Raw genomic sequence first — 22,123 nt, 5'->3', positions numbered from 1 at the left:
TGGAACTCGCACTTGCTGAGCTTTGCATACAGGCGGTGCTCCCGCAAACGCTGCAGCACAGTCCGGACATGACCCTCGTGGCGAGCCGGGTCACGGGAGAACACCAAAATATCATCCAAGTACACCACCACGTACTTGTCTAGCAAGTCCTGGAACACGTGGTTGATGTACCGTTGGAACACAGCGGGCGCGTTGCACAATCCAAAGGGCATAACCAGGTATTCGAACTGCCCGTACCAGGTCCCGAACGCTGTCTTCCACTCATCCCCGGCTCGGATCCGAATTAAATTGTAGGCCCCCCCAGAGGTCTAGCTTGGTGAACACCTGCGCCCCTTGCACCTGCTCCAGAAACTCTGAAATAAGGGGCAAGGGGTATCGGTCTGGGATGGTAATTTTGTTCAGGGCCCGGTAATCATGGCAAAGGCGAAGCTCCCCACATTTCTTCTTAACGAAGAGCACTGGCGCAGCGGTGGGCGAGGTAGAAGGCCTAATGAAACCACGCTCCAGATTCTTGCGCAGGAAGTCCTGCAAAGCTTCGCGCTCTGGCTCTGTTAGAGAGTATAAGCGACTCACCGGTAGGGGCGCTCCGGGCTGGAGGTCTATGCTGCAGTCAAAAGACCGATGCGGCGGCAGCTGGTCTGCCCCCCGTTCCTCGAACACATCTTGGTAGTCCTGGTACTCGGCGGGGAGCGTGGATGCAGCCTCCTCAGTGGGTGCGGCTGCTAGCATCTCGGACCGAGCATGGGGACATGGGTCTGGGAAGTGCACAGTCCGATTGACCCAGTCAATCTGAACATTGTGAGCCTCCAGCCAGTCCATCCCGAGCACCAGGGGGAACCGGGGCATGGAGGCAATGTCCAAAGTTCGCTGCTGGAGACACAGGACCAAGGGCTGGGTCTCCCGAGTGACGGCACCCGAACGCAGGAGCCGTCCGTCAATTGCCTCCACCTGTACCGGTTCTGGCTTGTTCTGAAGTGGCACCTGATGATGAGCGGCAAAGGCAGCGTCCATATAGGAGCGGGTTGCCCCCGAATCTACCAGAGCGTGGGTAAGAATCCATGGCCCACCTGGAGGGTAGAGACGCACCGGAACCATGAGATGTCGCAATTCCACTGGTGAGGGCCCCTCTTGCATGGTTTGGGACCCCAGGTTGCTAGGGCCTTCGGCTACCGAGGTTGGCGGTTTCCCTGCGACTGGCATCTTCTCGGGACAGGATCAGGCGTAATGACCACTCCCACCGCAGTAAAGACGCCGCGTCTTCTTCGAGGGGGAGAGGCGAGGTCGCGCAGCCCTGAGCTGCGTTGGCTCGTCTGGCAACTCGGCTGTGGCCGTGGACCTGCTGGGAAGGACTGGCGCCAGGAGCCGGGAGTGCTGGCGGTCCCGGGCCTGGCGACGGTCCTCCAACCGATCGTCTATCTGCAGGCTCCGCTGAATGAGGGCATCCAGCGTGGTGGGACGATCCATCGTGGCCAACTGGTCCAGTATCTCGTCCGACAATCCCTCAAGATACTGGTCCCGAAGTGCAGAGTCGTTCCAAGACAAGTCTTGTGCCAACAGCCGAAATTCTGTGGCGTAGGCGGCGGCTGTGGACTTGTCCTGTCTCAACTGACGAATTGCCCGATTGGCTTGGCTCTCCTTCAGAGGGTTGCCAAACACAGTCTCTAAGTGGTTACAAAACCCCACATAGTCTGTTAGCAAAGGAGAGTCTTGCCGGAGCAGTGGCAAAGCCCACTTGGCCGCCTGGTCCTTTAACAAACTGATCAAAAAGTGCACCTTGGTGCAGTCGTCAGGGAAGTTCCGGGCTCGCCCCTGAATATACAACTTGGCCTGGGCGAGGAACATGGGAAAGCTGGCCAGGGCCCCATCAAATTTCTCTGGCAAGGCCACTGGGTACTTGCCTGGAGCTGGGGCGTCGGCCCCAGGATCTGGAAGGGCATCCAACCGCTGCTGAAGCTCCGCAACCACATCGCTTAGCTGCTGAACAGTGTGGGTCAAGGCCTGGTTCTCCTGGGCCAATGCCACCAGCGCAGCTGCCTGGTCAGCCATGGCCTCTGGCTCTTCCCGAATGCACCCCAACGAAGGGGGAGTGCGGGTGTGGCGGGAGCAAACTGTGCTGGTCCCGGGGGGAAGGTTCCCGTTATCGTAGTCAAAGTTCAGTCCTGAGTCACTAGCCTGGAAATAGTTCACAAGGTGCGAGGCGAGGTCCGAAGCAGGAAGCCGGGCAGGGAACAGGAACGCTGGAAGGTCAGAAGCAGGAAGCCGGGCAGGGAACAGGAACACTGGAAGATCAGGTCTGGATGCTGGCCGAAACAGCTCTTCAATGACGACGTTGCTCCCGCAACCTGGGACCGGGCTGACTGGCCTTTATCTTCTCTGAGGCCAGGGGTGGCCCCGGCCCCCAGGAGCCCCACCTCTCCTGGCCTTAAGGCGAGCACTCCTCCTGGGAGAAACCAGTTCCCTTCGCCTCTCTGCCCTAAGCCTCTGCAGTTCAGGAGAGGCTGAAGGGTTACTGGGCCCAGGGGGAGACTCACCTGTAGGCACTGAGTCCTCAACCACCTCTGGAGCCAGAATGGATTCACCTGGTGCCTGCTCCTGAGGATCTGGCACAGGTGCAGGCTCCTCAGGATCAAGGCCCTGCCCCAGTTCAGCCGGCCCTGGAGGCGGGGACTCCTGTGCAGGCTGGGATTCTTCCGGTTCACTCTCTGAATCGGATTCCCAGGCCATCACACCCTGATTCACTGGGCAACAATTTTTTACTTTTTGAATGTTGTCTAGATTTCTACAACTGCTTTAGGGTATTTTTGCATCAGGAAATGGCATCCATTTCTCTCCATCAGGTCAGGTTTTTGTGCTATGTTGATTTGAAAAAAATCAGATCTTGTGACAAAATCGATTACATTTTTGTGGCATTATCAGCTGATTTTTGTCAACACATATGATCCTAAGTATGTTTTTAAGATAAAAAAATGTTTTTCCAACAACATATATTGATTACCCGATAGAAACATCGATTACTGTAAACTGAATGGTGGGCATTGATTTTTTTTTTATTTCTCTTTATTAATTTTCATACACACATATACACACATATGTACAGAAAATAAATTCTTCACGGGAAAAGAAACAATAATAAGAACAACATAACTTAATTATAAGAAAACAAAAAAACCCAAAGACAAACATGTAAATTATTGACTTCCCTCCACCTCAGTTTTGGGTTATGTAATACATTTCCCCCCGCAGTTTTTCTTTAAAACTTTTGTATGTCGATGGGTTATATTAAGCCTACTGTGATCTTTGGATTTTTTTAAATCTACTTCAATATAGGTTATGAATTTATTCCATTCTTTAATAAACTTTGTTTCTTTCTGGTCTCTAATTTTTTGTGTTAATTTTGCCAATTCTGAATATTCAAATAATTTACTTTGCCAATCTCTTACTGTTGGGATATTGGCTGATTTCCAATTTTGGGCAATTAAAATTATAGCAGCTGTTGTTGCGTACTGGAATAAGGTCTGGTCCTCTTTCTTAATTTCATTGCCAATCATTCCCAGAAGAAAATTTTCAGGTTTTTTAACAAAAGTATATTTAAACATTTTTTTTTAGTTCATTATAAATGAGCTCCCAGAAGTTCTTGATTTTTTCACAAGTCCACCACATGTGGTAAAAACTACCTTCCTTGTTTTTACACCTCCAGCACATTTTATCTCCATTCTTATAGATTTTTCCTAATTTTACAGGGGTGATGTACCATCTGTACATCATTTTTTCCATGTTTTCTCTTAAGGCAACACAAGCAGTGAACTTCATATCTTTATTCCAGAGCTTAATCCAACTATCGTATTCCAAATTATATCCCAGATCTATCGCCCATTTCACCATAACTTATTTTATTTCCTCGTCCTTAGGATCCCATTCTAACAGTTGATTATACATTTTTGATAAGAGTTTTGAATTTCCTTCCAGTATTTCTATCTGGAATCTTGATTTTTTCCCCCGTTTATCCCGATCTTTTTATCTTCTGTCCACAGTGCATTAATTTGATGGAATTGTAACCAACTCGTTAATTTATCTCCTAGTTCTTCATACGTTTTGATCTGCCAACCTTTTTCTGTTCTCACCAATAAATCTTCATATGTCCATCTCTTACCTTCTATGTTTGTTTTTTTAATTGTTAAAATATCTATTGGTGACAACCACCAGGGAGTTTTCCTTTCAAGAAGATTTTTATTTCTTTCCCAAACCTCTAGCAGAGGTCCTCTAATGATGTGACTGGAGAATTCTTTATGTACTTTTGCTTTATTATGCCACAAATATGCATGCCAACCGAATCTGGTGTTAAAGCCTTCTAAATCTAGTAGGTCAGTGTTTTTTATTACAATCCATTCTTTATTCCAACAGAGGCATGAGGCCTCGTAATACAGTTTCAAATTCGGTACCGCAAAACCTCCTCTTTCTCTTCTATCTGTAAGCAATTTAAATTTAATTCTAGGCCTTTTTCCCTGCCAAATGAATTTAGATAAAATTTTCTGCCAATCTTTAAATACTTTGTTTCCTCTTATCACCGGAATATTTTGAAATAGAAATAACAACTTTGGAAGTATAGTCATCTTAATTGCGGCCATTCTTCCTGACCATGATAATTTTATTCTGTTCCATATATCTAAATCTTTTTTAATTTCTTTCCAGGTTGTTTCATAATTGTCCGTCATTAAATTTATGTTCTTCATAGTTAGCCAAATTCCCAGGTATTTTACTTTTTTTACCGCTTTAATTCCAATTTTAGCCTCTAGCTGGTTTTTCATAGCTTCTTCCATGCTCTTCGTCATCATTTTAGTTTTTGATTTGTTTAACTTAAAACCCGATAACTTTCCAAATTCTTCTAACAATTCTATTACCTTATGGACACTTTTTTGTGGATCTTCTAATGATAACATCAGATCATCAGTGTATGCTTTCAGTTTGTATTCTTTTTTTCCAATTTTAATTCCACGTATTTCTGGAGTTGTTCTTATCTTATTTGCTATAATTTCTAGTATCATTATAAATAAAAGAGGTGATAGAGGGCACTGTTACGAAAAAGGAGCAATGCAGATGCGAGCTCCAGCTGGCTGGAATGCCAGACAGGATGTTGTTGCTTGTGGCTGTACCGTGGGAACAAAGGGGCAGTCTATTCACTATGCTGAGCACCGGATGTTAGCTCAGAGTGTCATCTGACCTGTGCTGGAAGTACAGGGGCGGAGTTTCTCTCTCTGCTGTTGGTGTTAAGAGAGTACAGACACGTTTCTCTGTACTGCTGAAAGACAGAAATAAAAGGCATGTAAATACATTTCTGTCTGTCTCTTTCCCCTCCCTGGGGAATGGCAGGGAAGAGGGGAGGAGTGGTGTGTCCTTCTCACGTTAGAGGAGGATCGCCGATAGAAGATCTCACCTGATCTTGCCGGGAGTCGCAGACCGGGGAGGTCAACAAGGAATTAAGCCGGGTGCCTGGAGAGTGGCCAATTCCTCTGATAAGGCTTAATTCTGACAACAGGCACCCCTGTCTCGTACCCTTTGAAATTTCGAAATAATCAGTTAAATCATTATTAATAATCAATTTTGCTTTCTGGCTTGAGTAAATAGCTTTTATCCCTTCCAGGAAGGCGCCCTCTATCCCTACTGTTTCTAGACATCTTACAAGGAATTGCCAAGATACATTATCGAAGGCCTTTTCGGCGTCAATAAAAATTAGTGCCGCAGGTATTTCATTCTTGGCCTCTAGATATTCAATGATGTTAATTATATGTCTTATGTTGTCTTTTAATTGTCTATTGGGTAAGAATCCGACTTGATCTGTATGGATAAGGTTTCTTAAACATTTCTTAAGACGGTTGGCCATTACTTCCGCAAATAATTTATAATCATTATTTAATAATGATATTGGTCTGTAGTTTTTCATATCTAATTTATCTGTGTCAGGCTTAGATATTAATGTAATATAGGCTTCCTTCCATGAGTCTGGTGTCTTTCCACCGCTTAAGATGTTATTCGCTACTTCGCACAGCACCGGGGCTAAATATTCCTCTAGAACTTTGTAGTATTTAGCTGAAAGGCCGTCAGGCCCTGGAGCCTTTCCTAATTTCATTCTTTTTATCGCATCCTGGATTTCTTCAATTTTTATAGGATTATTTAATTGTGTTATTTCTTCTTCTGTTAATCCTTTTAGTCTATTTTCTCCTAAATATTTCTTTATTTCTGTGCTGTCTTCTTTTTCTCTTTTATATAATTTTCCATAAAATTTGATGAAATTTTCCTTTATTTTCTTAGGTTCTTCCACAATTTGCTCTTCTATTCTTAATTTGTTGATCATATTTTGTTTTTTGTTTTTTCATAATTGCCACGCTAATAATTTTCCGGTTTTATTTGCTGATTCAAATAATTTTTGCTTCCATATCTTGATTCTCCATTCTACTTCTTGGCCTACTAAATTTGAGTATTGCGTTTGTAATATTCTATGTTTGTTTAACCTGCTCCTCAGCTGGATTTATTGCTAGTTTTCTTTCGCAATCTCTTAATTGAGTATTTCTTCTTTTTTTTTTGCTCTCTTAACTTTTTCCTATGGCTGTTCTGATTAATTAAAAATCCTCTTAACACTGCCTTACTGGCATCCCAAACTATCTTTATATTAGTCTCTTTATTTAAATTCATCTCAAAATATTCTTTTAACGTTCTTTTGGCCTTCTCAATTATTTCCTCATTTTCAAAAAGATAATCGTTCATTCTCCATCTGTATGTTCCTTGTAATCTGCTTTTTATTTCCAACGTTACTGAGCTATGATCTGAAAGATTTCTGGGTTGGATTTCACATTTAAGTGCTCTTAATGTTAATTCTCTTGAGACCCATATTTGATCCAACCTGGCGCAACTTTGGTGTGGTTCTGACAGGTGTGTATATTGTTTCGTTGTTGGATATTTATGTCTCCAGATGTCTATCAGATCTAGATTTTCCACCAGATTATTAAATGTTCTTGGTAATTTCCCCTGCTTAAGTTTTCTTCTTTTCACGCTTCTATCTAATTCAGGTGTTGGCACGGCATTCAAATCTCCAAGTAAAATCATCTTATTATCCTCCAATTCTGTTAGCATTTGTTCCAATTTTTTAAAGAATTCAGCTTTATTCATATTTGGTGCATAGACATTTATAAAGTTAATCTTTTCTCCCTGATGGTTGATTTGTACTCCTAAGATCCTTTCTTCATCGTCCTTACATATTAATATTGGGTCCCATTTCTCCTTCACGTATATCACAACTCCTCTTTTTTTATTAGTGTCTGAATTAACAAACTCTACCCCCAACCTTTTATTTGCTAGTATATGTTTGTGTTTTTTTGCCACGTGTGTTTCCTGAAAACAGATCACATCATAATTTTTATTCTTTAACACCTTTTGAATTTTATTCCTTTTAGATTTTTCGTTCAAACCATTTACATTCCAGGACAGAACCGTTAACGACATTATATTGTTTGACTTTAATTTATATTCTACTCGACCTCTTCTCCGTTAACTCTTCTTCCGCCTCCTCCTCTTCTTCTCCTCCTGCTGCTCCTTCCTCTTCCACTTCCTCTTCTTCCTCTTCTCTCTCTCTTTTGCTTCTCTGTGTTTTTTGCCTTCTTTTCCTTCCTCCTTTCTGTATATCTCCCTCCTCCTCCGTACCTTTCTTCCCCTTTTCCTAGCTCCTTCTCATATCTTCTCAAAAAAATTATGCTTCTTGTGTATCTGTCAATCTGAATCTTTTATCTTTATAATAGAAGGTAATTCCTTCGGGGAACTCCCATCTATATTGTATATTGTTTCTCTGTAAGACACTTACTATTTGTCGGTATCCTTGTCTTTTACGCAAAAGTCTAATTGGTATTTCTTTGTATATAATAATTGTTCTGTTTTCAATTATTAATTTTTTTCTGTAACTTGTTCTTAATATCATATTTTTCATCTCAATTGAGTTGAAAATCATCAAACAATCACCAGGAGATTTTTTTAGTTTGAGCTGCTGGGATTTCACCCTTATTCTAAATGCGCTTTCTACAGTACAGGCTACTTCTTCCTCTTTTATTTCCAACCATTTTGCTAATTCTCTTATCATTTTTTCTTTTATATTCTCATGGATTTCTTCTTCTACTCCTCTGAATTTTAAATTGAGTTGTTTCTGACGCATTTCTGTCATAGCTAAGCTATCCTCAATCTGTTCTTGTGATTTGTTCAAATCTCTTATTTCCTCCTTCATTTTTTCTGTCTCCTTTTCTGTTCCTTCATTTCTTTTTGAATTTTCTTGTTTGATTCCTCTATTACTTTTGATCTGATAGGTCTTGTATTTTATTAGTGAGTTCTCCCACAGCTCCTTCAATTTTTTTATCTATCTGTTCCTGCACCTCTCCTAATTTACTTTCCATATGCAATTCACTCTGTTTAAATTCCTCTTTGATCTTTAACCACAATATGTCTAGGTCTTTAATTTCCTCTTGTCGTGAGGCCTTTCTGCCTCCAGGAGTCCCTCCTACCTTTTTTCCATTTTTCCCTGACATTTTGTGATTATTTACACAATAGTCTGTGTTAATTTTCTGTCTCTCCCCTGAGGGGCGCACAAACTTTTTTTATTATTATTATTCTTATTTTTCTATGTCTTAACCACTCTCCTTTAATTTACCTTATTATGCCCGTGCGATTTTGTTTTTCTTATTTTATATTCTTACAATTTCTTTTATATCACTTTCTATTGTATTTCCTTTTTTTCAGACAGAGTATTACCTTTGAAGTCAATTAATTCAGCTGTATCCTAAAGTACAACCATAATATCTCCGAGTACCACCAGAAAATATGTACTATTATAATAAACAGTTACAAATCCAGTTGGATAATAAAATGTCCAGAAATAAAAAAAAATAGCTTCACTTATAATCCCAGTATATCTCGACCTTGGCAATCTTAAAGTCTTGTTTATACACCTTAGTACCTTCCTTAGGCTCTTGTTTTTCTTCAAATGATTCCCCCCCTCCTAGGGTATTATTAATAGTATATGACAATATAGTTTGTGTTTTCCCAAACCGTCCCTTAAAACATTAACACCCTCTGAAAGTTTGGTAAATTTCTCCAAGACTCAAATAATTATTACTTATGTATGAGTTATTCCTGTTAAAGTGGTTTTCTAAAGTCCACGTAGATTGATGGGAGAGCAGTAGTTCCTTTTTAAAAATTAATTAATTAATTAATTAATTAATGTTCAGTTCCGATTTCTTTTAATTTCTTTAATCTTCCACCACTTGCCGGTTTAATCCGTCACTTGTAAAGGATATTCTGTAACTTAGTCCATGTCCTAATCCAAGGTCTAGTAAGGCTAATAATTCAGGCTTTAATCCACGATCTAAATCAGACCTGTAAACCAATTAGATCCCAATATCACAAAATCACTGGTCCAATCTCTATCACCAAATCACTGTTTCAGTCTCTATCACAAAAAAGAAGAAATCACTGGTCCCGTCTCTGTCACCAAATCACTGGTCCGGATTCTGTCCCAATTTCCTGTTTATATTTTCAAGTCCATAAGAGATGTGAATGTCCAATTCAAAATGTTGTAAATATGCAATTATAGTCTACTGGGGTGTAAAACCCCCTGTTTTTAACACTCAAAGTTATTTTCCAAATTTTCCCAGGGTTTATCGGGTGATATTTTCCGCATTCCAATTATTTCTGGTTTTTTCTAGCTCCAACGCTTAAATGTGAATCTTTCCCAGAGCGCAAAAAAACAACAAAAAAGAAAACGGGAAAGAGGGGGTTAACTTAAGTCCAGTTTTTCAGCAGTAAGGATCGAAAGAGTACCCAAGATAATTGCAGTCAAATATAACCTTTTTTCTTAGGCAGTTCTTATTTAAAAGAGAAGAGATGTTTCTGCCAATCTTCCCTTATTCTTGTCTTTACTGTAACTTTGTTGTTTTTAACGCAGCTTCCAAGCTTTCCGTTTTCTTTTAAATTAAACTTCTTCTAGTCGTCTCAAGCTGCTCTTTCAATCAGCTCTGTGGTTATTACGTTTCTAATTATCTCTCTCACCGAGAGGGAACAACAAAGTCTCTGGATAGTCCTTAATCTGTTGCTTTGTTTTACAAATTCAAAAGTCTATTTGCCTCGACAGAAGCTGCCGTGGGCTTTTGTTATGTACTCACGCAGTCAGGCTAGAGGCTGCTTCCTTCCTTTACTCCTGCGACTTTCTATCCTGCGCCATTTTAACTCCTCCAACAGGATGGATTCCTTAATTCCTTAATTTAATCCTTCAACATCCAGCGTTCACTTAGTGTGTTCTTAAAAATTTTAATTTTAAAATATTTCTCTCACACTAAGGGTCCGTTTTTAAATTTTTGGAGATTCGCCGCTTTCTCTAGCGAGAGCCAGAGACATCGCAACACAGGGTCAGTTCCTTCCTCTTGCGCTTGCAATCCCGTCGTCTTCGAGCTCTTCAAGAAAAAACCCCCGAAAAAACGGCCGGACCGCTTCCGCGCTGCCGGTTAGCCATCCCTCAAGGGTATCCCCCTTGAGATTTTTGGGGGGTGCAGTGCCTTTGCAACTCCCCCAAGCCCCTGTGTTGTTCGGAAAACCCCGACGAGGCTTTCCACGCTCCCTTTCTATCTGCGGCGGAAATCGGAAGTCGAATGGTGGGCATTGATAAAGGTAAGTACACGTAAACTGCACGTTCCTTCACCATTTTTCAAACTTCAGGGTTTGAACTTCCGTTTCTTGGAACTCCTGGAATGCTCAGCGGCAGGGAGGTCTCTCTTCAGAGTCCAACAGTAGTCAGCCATCATGACTGCGTCCCAGCGACCCTGATACCTGGTCTCCATCTCTTTCATGTCCTGATGGAATCTCTCCCCCTGCTCGTCACTCATTGAACCCAGGTTCTTAGGAAACCAGTCCATATGTGAAAAGAGGTAGTGCATCTTGACGCTCATGTTGCAGCCCAGGTTTCTGAAAGCAGTCAGCATGTTGTTGACAAGTTCTGCATAGTTTCTGGCCTTATTGTTGCCCAGAAAGTTCTTCACTACCAGAACAAATGCCTTCCATGCTTCCAGTTCCACTTTGTTCATTGAGTTTCCGAACTCTGGATCTCTGATGAGCTGACGGATCTGAGGACCGTCAAAGATGCCAGCTTTCAACTTCTCCATGGTCAATCCTGGAAAAGCCTGGCACAAGTAAGTGAAGCAGTCACCATCCTTGTCCAGAGCCTTGGTGAACTGCTTGATTAAGCCGAGCTTTATGTGCAGCGGTGGGAAGAGTATTCTGTCTCTGTCCACCAGAGGGTCGTTGATGGCGTTCCTTTTTTTGCAAGGCACCAATTCCTCCCGCACAGGCCAGTCCTTCTTTGTGTAATGCTGAGCACGGTCCCTACTATCCCACATGCACAGAAAACATGGGTACTTGGTGAAGCCAGACTGTTGTCCCAACAAAAAGTTCACCATCTTCAGGTCAACACAAATAAACCACTTATGCTGATCATAACCAATTTTCTCCAGCACATACTTCACCGCTTCATAGTTCTCCTTCAGTGTACTTGAGTGAGCCAGGGGTATAGAGGCAAACTGGTTGCCGTTGTGTAGCAGAACACATTTCAGTGATCGCTTGCTGCTGTCAATGAACAGTCTCCAATCTTTGGGTTCATACTGTGGCACTCCAAGCTTGAGCAGAAGCTGCGCAATATCTGCACAGTACACCAAGTCCTTCTCTTCCGAGAAAAAACGGAGGTACTCTTGATGCCTGTTGCGGAAGAAGCTGATGCGAGCACTGTCAGAGAGCAGGTTTTTTCCTTCAATCTGGATGCCACCAGTTTGGCAGAGTCCTTTGACAAGCTGAGGTCGCGAACTAGATCATTCAACTCCTTTTGGGAAAATGGATGTGGAGCATCATCTTCAAGAACCACTTCTTCATGTCCTTCAACACTGGAGGCATCTTCGTCACTAATGTCAGGAAGTTCTCCGAAGACAGGCACTGAAATTTCATCACAATGAGCTACAGGACGACGTGCTGATTGAAGATCAGGATTAACTTAGTTTTGATCCCCCAACTTTATGCTTTGCCGCACCAATTTATGGAAGATTTCAAGGTTTTATGACTTCAAACTGATCCCTTTTCGACATAATCACCCAGAACTATTGGACCTGAATACTTTTTGTCATTAAAATAATAATTTCCAATCAAAACAATTATTCGACATGGCATTTTACCCCCACCAACTTCTTCTAAAATGCTCCACACAAGCGTACATGTGAACAAAAACGTAAAAAAATGACATGTGGCCATAGCTCAAAAACTTGACCTGATTGAGCAAAACCAATGTGAATTTTGGATTCAGCGCATCAGATTCGTCCTAAATCATCTGAAAAAACGCAGACAACAAATTTGTTGTTGACCAGTGATCAGTTGCTGGGAATCGCAGGTAGGGACAGCGCAGCTGCACTCCAGTTTTGCTTGTGGGCTTCCCACTGGGGCACCTGGTTGGGCACTGTAAGAACAGGAGGCTGGAGAAGGTAGACCTTTGGGCCTGATTCAGCAGGGCTCTTATGGCAAGGGAGTTATCCCCCAAGGGCAATAAGAGATTAACTAACACCCTGACCTTACATTCAGCCTTCTAAGGTACTGTTTTAATTATGGTTCCTGCTCAGAGGTCGCATCCCACATTATCCTCATGCATCCAAGCTGTGTCAATTACACAATACCAGCCAAGGCTCAGTTCAATATTTCACAGTTCAGGGGAGAAATAGCTTGTTTAACTTCTGACACCCCAGGGGAGGAGAAGCGCAAGCAGAGTGAGGTGAAGTCTCTCGTTCGAAAAAACCTTTTTGCACATTGGCAGGAACTTCCTGCGGCAACCCAGTATTTACAAGCCCATTTGGCTTCCACCCTCCCCATCCATGAAATTAACTGCAGCAGCTCAAGTCCTTGTAAAATCGTCACATTGAGCAGCATGGCACTTGGTGGTGATAAAACAATCCCCGATGATGAACCCACTTTTTCTTTATAAAAATTGGGTTAGAATTATTAAACTGGCACTTCATTACAAAAACTTTGCCTTCCATGTTTGAAGATGGAGCAAAGAAAAATGTTGAGAAGATGACATTGGCTTAAAGAACAGCCTCTAGGCCAGCGGGTCAACAATTTGCCCTTTAGAGAATCATACAATAGAGGCATTGCACACCCCAGAAATGTAGGAAGCTGCCTTAAATTGAGTCAGGCCATTGGTCCATCTAGCTCAGTTCTGTCTAGACTGACTGGCAGTGGCTCTCAAGAGTTTCAGGCAGGAAACATTCCCAGCCCTACTTGGATATGCTGGGGACTGAATCTAGGACTTTCTACATGCAAAGCAGGTGCTCTACTGAGGCATCTGATCAAGGCCTGTATTTTAAAATGAGCTTAAAGATATATTTGCAAATGTTTGTATGTTTCATGCCAGGCAGAAAGCAGCTGGCTAAGTACTTTGGCAGTTGTTTATCTTCCTGCTCTCCTGAAAAAGGGCCCCCCCTGATTTATAGCAGTAGCAGGAGACAAGTTTCTCAAAGTTGTAAAAGAGAATTACAGGCTGGGAGCAAATGTTATACTGACCCTACATATTACAGAATACAATCAAGCTGCAAAAACACTAATTAAGAGTTGGTAAATAGTAAGATTTATTGTTTAACAGAAAATAATACCATGTGCCTCCCATCAGACTGTAGCCATATTTTCCTAAAGTTTAAGGTAAGAGCTAATGGGAAAAGCAGCTGGCTGGGAAAGGGGGGTGTAAACTGAAGAGGCTTCTTTTGAAGCTGTTTTTACTGAGTTTCTTTTTACTTTGCAAAGGCCTTTTCTTCTAAAAAGCTATCTATGTTATGTATGAGATTTATTGGCTTAATGTAATTATGCAAAGGATTTAGAAAGTAAGAAATGTTAGATTCTTATGTTAGATTCTTATTTCATTGATGGTGTGTGAGAATGTGAACCCAAGATCTCTGTTTAGATAGAATTTAATACCATGAGCCATTTGTTTTAGCCATTTGTTTTGGAATGCAGGGGCAACAGGGGCAAAAGGTGATCTGGTAATTAAGGTGTCTTGTCGAGGCAAATGTAAGATATATGGCTACTTGTCTGCCATTTATGGATAGAAGGAAATATAGCTCTTTGTCTCCCATAAAAGGTAATAGGAAATGGGTGTATCTTTTATGATTGGTTCTAGCAGACAGCCAATAGGAATTTCAACCAGGCTGATTGGACAGAGGCAGCCAAAGGAGGAGCAAGGGGGCTGGGCTGAGGAAATATAAGTGCTGGCCATCAGGGCTGAAGGGGGGCAGAGCTTTGGTAACTATATACCACTGTGCCTATCATTTATTTGTCTGACAAATAAATTATTATTTTAATTTCTCTATTGCTGCGTTGAATATTTCATTCCAGCTAAGCGTTAACCATGAGCAGGGTGCTACACTACCACTGGGCTATTGATTTCCCCCTAAACATAAAGAAGATTCTAGTCCTCATGGTTCTGAATCAACAGCCAATTTACACAGGAAGCTGCCTTGTACTGAGTCAAACTACTGGTCCAACTAGCTCAGTATTGGATACACTGACTGGAACACTTCGCCAGAGTTTCAGACAGGGTTCTCTCCCAACTCTACCTGGAGATGACAGGGATTGAAGTTGGGACCTTCTGCATGCAAAGGAAATTTTCTACATCTGGGCCATGACCACTTTAGCAAAAATAATAGGGACTGTCAACTGGTAGTCACAAAACCCAATCCAGTCTACAAATAGTTTCCATCCAATCTGGGGAATTGCACATGTATTCACAGAGAAGCAGTACAGTGTAATGGAGAACATGTGGTTCTCCACATGTGGTTGGACTCCAACTCCCATGAGTCCCAGCCAGCCTGGCCAACAGTCAGGGGTGCTGGGAGTTGTGGTTCACCAACAGCTGTAAGGACCAAAACATAGCTGCCCTGGGGTAGTGGATAAAGAGATTGACTAAGACTAAAAAGGGACGCGGGTGGCGTTGTGAGTTAAACCACAGAGCCTAGGGCTTGCTGATCAGAAGGTTGGCGCTTCGAATCCCCGTGATGAGGTAAGCTCCCGTTGCTCGGTCCCAGCTCCTGCCAACCTACCAGTTCGAAACCACGTCAAAGTGCAAGTAGATAAATAGGTACCGCTCTGGCGGGAAGGTAAGCGGCGTTTCCATGCGCTGCTCTGGTTCACCAGAAGCGGCTTTGTCATGCTGGCCACATGACCCGCTGGCTCCCTCGGCCAGTAAAGTGAGATGAGCGCTGCAACCCCAGAGTCGTCCGCAACTGGACCCAATGGTCAGGGGTCCCTTTACCTTTACCTTTTTAAGACTAGGGAAACCCAGGTTCTAATATCCAAATACATGAAACTCACAGGGTTGCCTTGGGCCACTCACCATATCTCAGCCTAATCTACTTGACAGGGCTCTTGGGGAAGTAAAAAGAGGAGGGGAAGAGATAAGAGATTCATATACACTGTCCAAAGCTCTTACCAAAACATTTCCAAGCAAACACGCTTAACTTATGAGAAGTGAGCAACTAGCAGCAGAGAATGCTTGCTAAAGATTGGAGCAGCTTACGTGACATCTCTAACTGGAACAGGTACCATTACCTGCTGGGGACCATGGGGTTTGGAACATCCTCTGCCTCCCTAGCAGGCATTTATAATTTCCCCCTGGCTCCCAAAGCTCTGACCCCCTTGCCCTATCAATGATACTACCTGAAGTTGAGCTTCACTTTTTGGGTCCAAAGGCCTCTTATAGAGCAGGTGCAGATATTCAGCGCTGTGAGCACGCATGTCCTTCTGTCTTGCTTCTTCCAGCCCTGCAAACCCCTCCAGCAGGCTTGTCTTCAGGAGGCTAAAGTCTGCATGAAGGGACTACAAGAAAAGAACAAAGGGAGAGGAAGACCCACCAGGAAGTAGGTGGAACTCTTTGTCACAAAACACATATGTGGCTTTTCCACAGAAATGTTAATTCATCAGGTCTGGAAGAAAGCTATACTGGGGCAACAACACAGTTCAGCAGCACAAACTGCTGCCACAAACAGGATTCTACATTTCAGGGGCAGGGGTGGTTGGACCTAACGAATCACAAGGCTTCTACAAGCCGGTCTGCATCCCAATTCCCTGTTCATTTCTTTTTTAAATTTTTGGCATCTGTATGCCACCCCATAACCATAGCTAAACTAATTAGACAAAACAAAGCACTTAAAAAAACAAAACCCCAACATAAATAGAACAAAAACAGTGGCAACAATAACATTAGCAACCTGCCCTATTATATATTACTGAAATGAAGAAAGCCTGGGCCAGAAGGTAACCAGGGTGGATTTGGGTGAGAAGGACTGATGGTGCTGTTCTGTTCTGGTACTCAACATTAAAGAAAACTAAGCCTAGGGATTTGTCCTTAAGTGTGTGCCTTTCACAACTGTTCTGTTTGAATATCAGGATTCTAGCAAAAGCAACAACAGATCTTGGAAGCCTGCCCTCTTCTGGTCTAGAGGCTTCAACTGTGGCAAACTGTTTGCTTGATGCTGTCTTTATTTTATTTTCAGTCCTAGCTCAAAAGCAGACATTTTACTCCCACTGGAATTTTTAAGTGGCTTGCTGTGGGTTTTTGCTCTTAAGTCGTTCTGAGAAGTTTGAACAAGAAGTGGCTAAAAATCATTCAATAAATATATATGATTTGCCAAAAGAATAAAACCCAAACAGCCTTCAGACCGTGGTTTCCAAGGCAGTCACAAATTATGGTTATCAGTTCAGACATGGTACTAAGCTTCTTTAACCAGAAGATGGAACTATGCTGTACAGTGGTACCTCGGTTTACAGACGCTTCAGGTTGCAGACTCCACTAACCCAGAAATAGTACCTCAGGTTAAGAACTTTGCTTCAGGAAGAGAACAGAAATCACGTGGCGGCAGCGCGGGAGGCCCCATTAGCTAAAGTGGTACCTCAGGTTAAGAACAGTTTCAGGTTAAGAATGGACCTCCAGAACGAATTAAGTTCTTAACCCGAAGTACCACTGTATGCACATTTCTGTCATCTCACTTTTGTCTCTAGCTCAAAAAAGGTTTGTGGGACGGTTCCCCAAAACCCAGCAAACCTATTTACCGGAGGCAACACAATGGAGAGAGTATGTCTCCTTCAGGAACACCAAACCCCCTTTCAAACTTCCTCCTCAAGAATGCAATCTGTGAAGGCTTTTTGGGAAATGATTTATAACGAGTTGAAAAAGGTATTTAAGTATACCTTTCATAAGAAACCAGAAGCCTTCCTCCTGGGCATTGTGGGCCAGAGAGTGCTAAAGAAAGATAGAACTTTCTTTTTATATGCAACTACAGCAGCAAGAATTCTTATAGCCAAATACTGGAAGGCACAGGAGCTACCCACACTGGAAGAGTGGCACACGCAACTGATGGACTACATGGAACTGGCTGAAATGACTGGCAGAATCCGAGACCTGGGAGAAGAGGCAGTGGAAGAGGACTGGAAAAAATTTAAGGACTATTTACAAAAACATTTTAAGTTATATGAATGTTGAGAATTTGCTAAGTCTTGAGAAAAACATGCTTCAGTATTGAGATTCGGAAATGATTGAAACTAAGTTATGACTGAGAAAAGTTTAACTTTTAGAGTAAATATTTAGATGAAAATACAAAAACACATGAAACAAGGTATTAATTTGCTGTTGATTTTTATTGTAAAGAATGCAGGGATGGAGGATGTGGGGAAGTCCAGTTGATGATGAAAAAAAAAAGATTTGGAAAAGTGTATCCTTTTTTGGTTTTTTTTTTCATTTTGTAAAAAAAAAAAGCTTTTGTTGTGTTATCGACGATGTATTGACGTTGTACTTTGACCCTGGAAAACAAAGCAATAAAAAATATTTTAAAAAAAAAAAGAATGCAATCTGATGGGAATAGGATAAGTATGATAAATAAGGAAAATACATGTGGCGTGCAGCCAAGGGTGAAGTGGTCTATTAAGGCACAGCATATTGTTTTCAGCAAATGAAAACATACACTCAATTACGAAACAATGGAGTGAACTAACTACTGTATTTAATAAGTGGGACTTGAGGGGCAGCAGGAATCAAAAGGCCATTTCAAACCACTCACTGTGGTTTATGATACTGATTTGGCAACTGTTTCAGGCAAAGCTGAAAATAAAATATATACACCACACAATGAAGAATACAACACCCACCTTGAATTACCAGGGCTACCAAACAGAGCAGACATGGTTAGGATTACACAGAAAATGTCACAGTCTCAGCAATAGTAATACCACCATAATCGCCCCATGCAATCAACAGAATGAGAAGTTCTTCAATTTGTAAAAACCAGGACCTAACAAGTAACCCACTCTCAACCCTGAGCTAATTGAGCATGAAGGAAAACTTGGTTCTCAACTGGAGGCTACATCCTCCCCCAAATCCTCTTACCTCTGTTGTCTCTTTGATCTCCAAAAGGAAAGTGTGAAGGTCGTTTGACTCCATCCTCAACATCTCCTCCTCTTCCTCGGTGCCCACTTCGATGGCAGCTTTGGCTGTCCTGCCTTTCAGCTCTTCCATCTCCTTCTGGAAATGTGCAATCTACAGGAACAAGTTCAGTAGTTCATGCATGTTAAATGACGACACACCCAACCGTTGAGAGCTCAGGTTGGGGAAGAACAGTACGGACAGCAAACATGTTGCCCACCAGATGTTGTTGGACTACAACTCCCATCATCCTCTGACCATTGATGAACGTTGAAGTCCAACTTCATATGGAGCCCAGGTTCAAAGAAAGGTGACCCGGGGAGGAGCAGTACATCATAGCTCCAGAAAGCCTCACCTCCTCCCTGATTCCTATGATGACAGGATCTGAATCCTTCCACTGGTGAGCCTGTTTCTCCACCCCAGCAGTGGGTGGTTGCTGCTGGCCCTGCAAGGCACAAATGCTTTATTATTGTTTGATGGGGAATTTTAGAACTAAAATGTTCTGCTATGAGAGATAAAACAAGAAAACTTCTGAACATATTAAAGGAAGAGAGGGGGGAAGGGGGGAGTGTGTGTGTTGAAAGCAAAACACAAGTAAATAAAGTTTGTAATTTGCTTGTCTATAAGGGTGGGTCTGACAATAATGGTACAAAAAATTAATACTAAGGACAAGAAAAATTAAGCCTCCCCAAAATTAAAACCTGCCCCCCATAAAACTCCTAAGCAACCCCACCCCATCCCCCAACAGTGTTCAGGTACCCTGAGCCACATATCCACCAGGAGTCACAGGTAAAATGTCTTCCTTGCTAAATAACCACCTAATATGCACAGGAAGACACTCTTGGGGTTCACTCACGTAACTGAATGTCTCCCTTTACCAAATCTGCTCAGAGACTCCTTCAATCTTCCAGAGAGAAGCTGTGTGAGATAGAAGCAGCTATGTTCACGTAGTAAGCTTTGTCTGATTTGATCCTTGTTTTTGAGATGGAACAATATGTTTCCTGTCAAGGACAGACAGGTCAGCTTCTAATTACCTGGGAAGGGCTCACTTTTGAAACAGCTGAGGAAATCTTGGCTGTTTTCTGGAGCATGGAAGCTGGAAGAGCACTCTGAGAAGGACGCTCCACTAAGAGTCCAAAAAGAAACAAAATCACTCATAGACTCATGAATTTCAAAGATACAGTGGTGCCTTGCAAGACGAAAAGAATCCGTTCCGCGAGTCTCTTCGTCTTGCGGGTTTTTCGTCTTGCGAAGCAAGCCCATTAGCGGCTTAGCGGATTAGCGCTATTAGCGGCTTAGCGGGCTTAGCGGATCAGCTGATAAGCGGCTTAGCGGCTTAGCTGTTAAGCGGCTTAGCGGATCAGCTGATAAGCGGCTTAGCGGCTTAGCGGATCAGCTGTTAAGCGGCTTAGCGGATCAGCTGATAAGCAGCTTAGCGGATCAGCTGATAAGCAGCTTAGCGGCTTAGCGGATCAGCTGTTAAGCGGCTTAGCAGATCAGCTGATAAGCGGCTTAGCGATCAGCTGTTAAGCGGCTTAGCGGCTTAGCAGATCAGCTGATAAGCGGCTTAGCGGCTTGGGAAAAAGGGGGGGGGGGAAAGGAAAAAAACCCTGCAGGAACTCGCAAGACATTTTCGTCTTGCAAAGCAAGCCCATAGGAAATTCGTTTTGCGAAGCACCTCCAAAACGGAAAACCCTTTCGTCTGGCGGGTTTTCCGTCTTGCGAGGCATTCGTCTTGCGGGGCACCACTGTAACAGGATTTGGTAAGTGTAGCTATCTGCTTTCAGGAAAATTAAGTTTATATGTTTTTATGTACCGTATTTTTCGCCCCATAGGGCACACCAGCCAATGGACGCACCTAGTTTTTTGGGGGGGAAATAAAGGGGGGGAAATTATTTTTCCCCCCCAGGCGCAGGGCTGGGGTGGGGGGTGCCCGAGCTTCCCCCGACCCCAGCCCCCAGAACAGGCTGCTATCCGCAAGCCTAGGGAGCCCGGCGGGAAGTCACGCCAGTCTCCCCAGGCTTGCGGATATCTGTCCCCCGAGCTTGTGGGGCTGGTGGTGGGGAGATGCACACTTTTCCCCAGCGCAAGCCTCCAAACCAGGTCGGGGAACAGCGGGAAGGCGCGCTGTGCCTCCCCACTGTCTCCCAAGCTTGTGGGGCTGCCCGATATCTGCACGAACCCTGCACCGACCCCTCTCGCTCTCCAGGCTTCAGGCTGCTATCCGCAAGCCTTGGGAGCCCGGCGGGAACTCCCGCAAAGCTCCCAAGGCTTGCGGATAGCTTCCTGAAGCCTGGAGAGCGAGAGGGGTCGGTGCGCACCGACCCCTCTCGCTCTCCAGGCTTCAGTGAAAGCCTGCATTCGCCCCATAGGACGCACACACATTTCCCCTTCATTTTTGGAGGGGAAAAAGTGCGTCCTATAGGGCGAAAAATACGGTAGTTTCCATATAGCTGTTTTTAAGGTTGTGTTTTAGTTTTAATGACATGCTGTTTGTTTTTTTAGACTGAATGCTGATTAGAAGATTTTTGAAATATTAAGCAGTAGATCAGAGCTCTCCAAACTGTGTGTCGTGGCAGCTGCAGTGTGTAGGTGTGTCATGCAAATGCTCCCCACGCTTCTCCCAGGGCTGGAAAGGGGTTAGTTTAACCTCCAGTTTGCTAGTAAAAAAATGAATTACTGTGTTGTGAAATGATGCATGTCTAAAAAGTGTGTCACCAACATGTAAAGTTTGGAAAGCTCTGCAGTAGATAAGAAAGAGCAAGAAAGAGCAGACCACCATGGCAAAGAGAGCTCTAAGCACACATGTGACCATTCCAGAAAGGAGGGAACACAGACAGGCAGTAAAAAATAAAATCTGTGTGGCAGCAATAGACATTTTCAGCAAAAAGAACTGACCACTGTAGGATGTTGAAATGCCAAACTTCCATTTTTGTACAAAGTTTATAGTCCTCAATCCCTGTTTCTCATACTAATCCACATGTAATGCAGTCACATATGAGGTTTTATCAGCAGAAAAAGGGGGAAAGGGAGAGGGGATATACCTGCTGAAGAGACTGGGGTGGAAGCCTTGATTGGCACTGCAGGAGGGGTGCCCAGCACAGTGGACTGACCCACAGTCCCAGCAGGTGAGAAGGAGAACATACTGGAGCTTTGGCCACTGTTGGCAGCTGGTATAGAAGATTCAGCAGCAGGGAACCTGGGGAGGGAGGGAGAATAGAAGAATTCATGCTCTTGGGACTAGGAATCTTCATGGTACGGGCCTTTTGCAGGTGACTTGTTACCCGTAGCTGCATGCAGGGTGCCCTTGGTCACACCCTGTGCCATCAGCACTCTGCAAGAGCTGTTGAAAACCTCTGTCCCACAAATGTATTGAAAAATAGCTGCACTATATATTTAAAGCGGTACCAATAGTCAGGACTTCTCCAAAATAACCCAGGGAGCTGTTGCTTGTTAAGCCTGCTGAGATAGGTTAAAGGTAAAGGGACCCCTGACCATTAGATCCAGTCGTGGACGACTCTGGGGTTGCGGCGCTCATCTTGCTTTATTGGCCACGGGAGCCGGCGTACAGCTTCTGGGTCATGTGGCCAACATGACTAAGCC

At 43.3% G+C, this 22,123-nt stretch overlaps 1 protein-coding gene across 1 annotated transcript in view; it reads right to left on the bottom strand.

Annotated features, from left to right (window-relative positions):
* Positions 1 to 21,847, bottom strand: part of LOC114589415 (nuclear pore complex protein Nup214-like) — a 49,221-nt gene extending 27,374 nt beyond the window's left edge. Inside the window, exons 1-5 of the mRNA XM_077922856.1 lie at positions 21,805 to 21,847; positions 19,555 to 19,646; positions 18,876 to 18,965; positions 18,485 to 18,634; positions 15,763 to 15,921 (exon numbers count right to left, since the gene is read on the bottom strand). Of these exons, the coding sequence (XP_077778982.1) occupies positions 15,763 to 15,921; positions 18,485 to 18,634; positions 18,876 to 18,965; positions 19,555 to 19,646; positions 21,805 to 21,847 (534 nt within the window). The remainder of the gene's footprint in view (positions 1 to 15,762; positions 15,922 to 18,484; positions 18,635 to 18,875; positions 18,966 to 19,554; positions 19,647 to 21,804) is intronic.
* Between the last annotated feature and the right edge of the window lie 276 nt (positions 21,848 to 22,123).

Source organism: Podarcis muralis, chromosome W (assembly GCF_964188315.1).
Source record: "Podarcis muralis chromosome W, rPodMur119.hap1.1, whole genome shotgun sequence".
Classification (NCBI taxonomy): Eukaryota; Metazoa; Chordata; class Lepidosauria; order Squamata; family Lacertidae; genus Podarcis; species Podarcis muralis.
The sequence above is the reverse complement of the archived record's forward strand: the minus strand, read 5'-3'. Positions and strand labels throughout refer to the sequence as shown.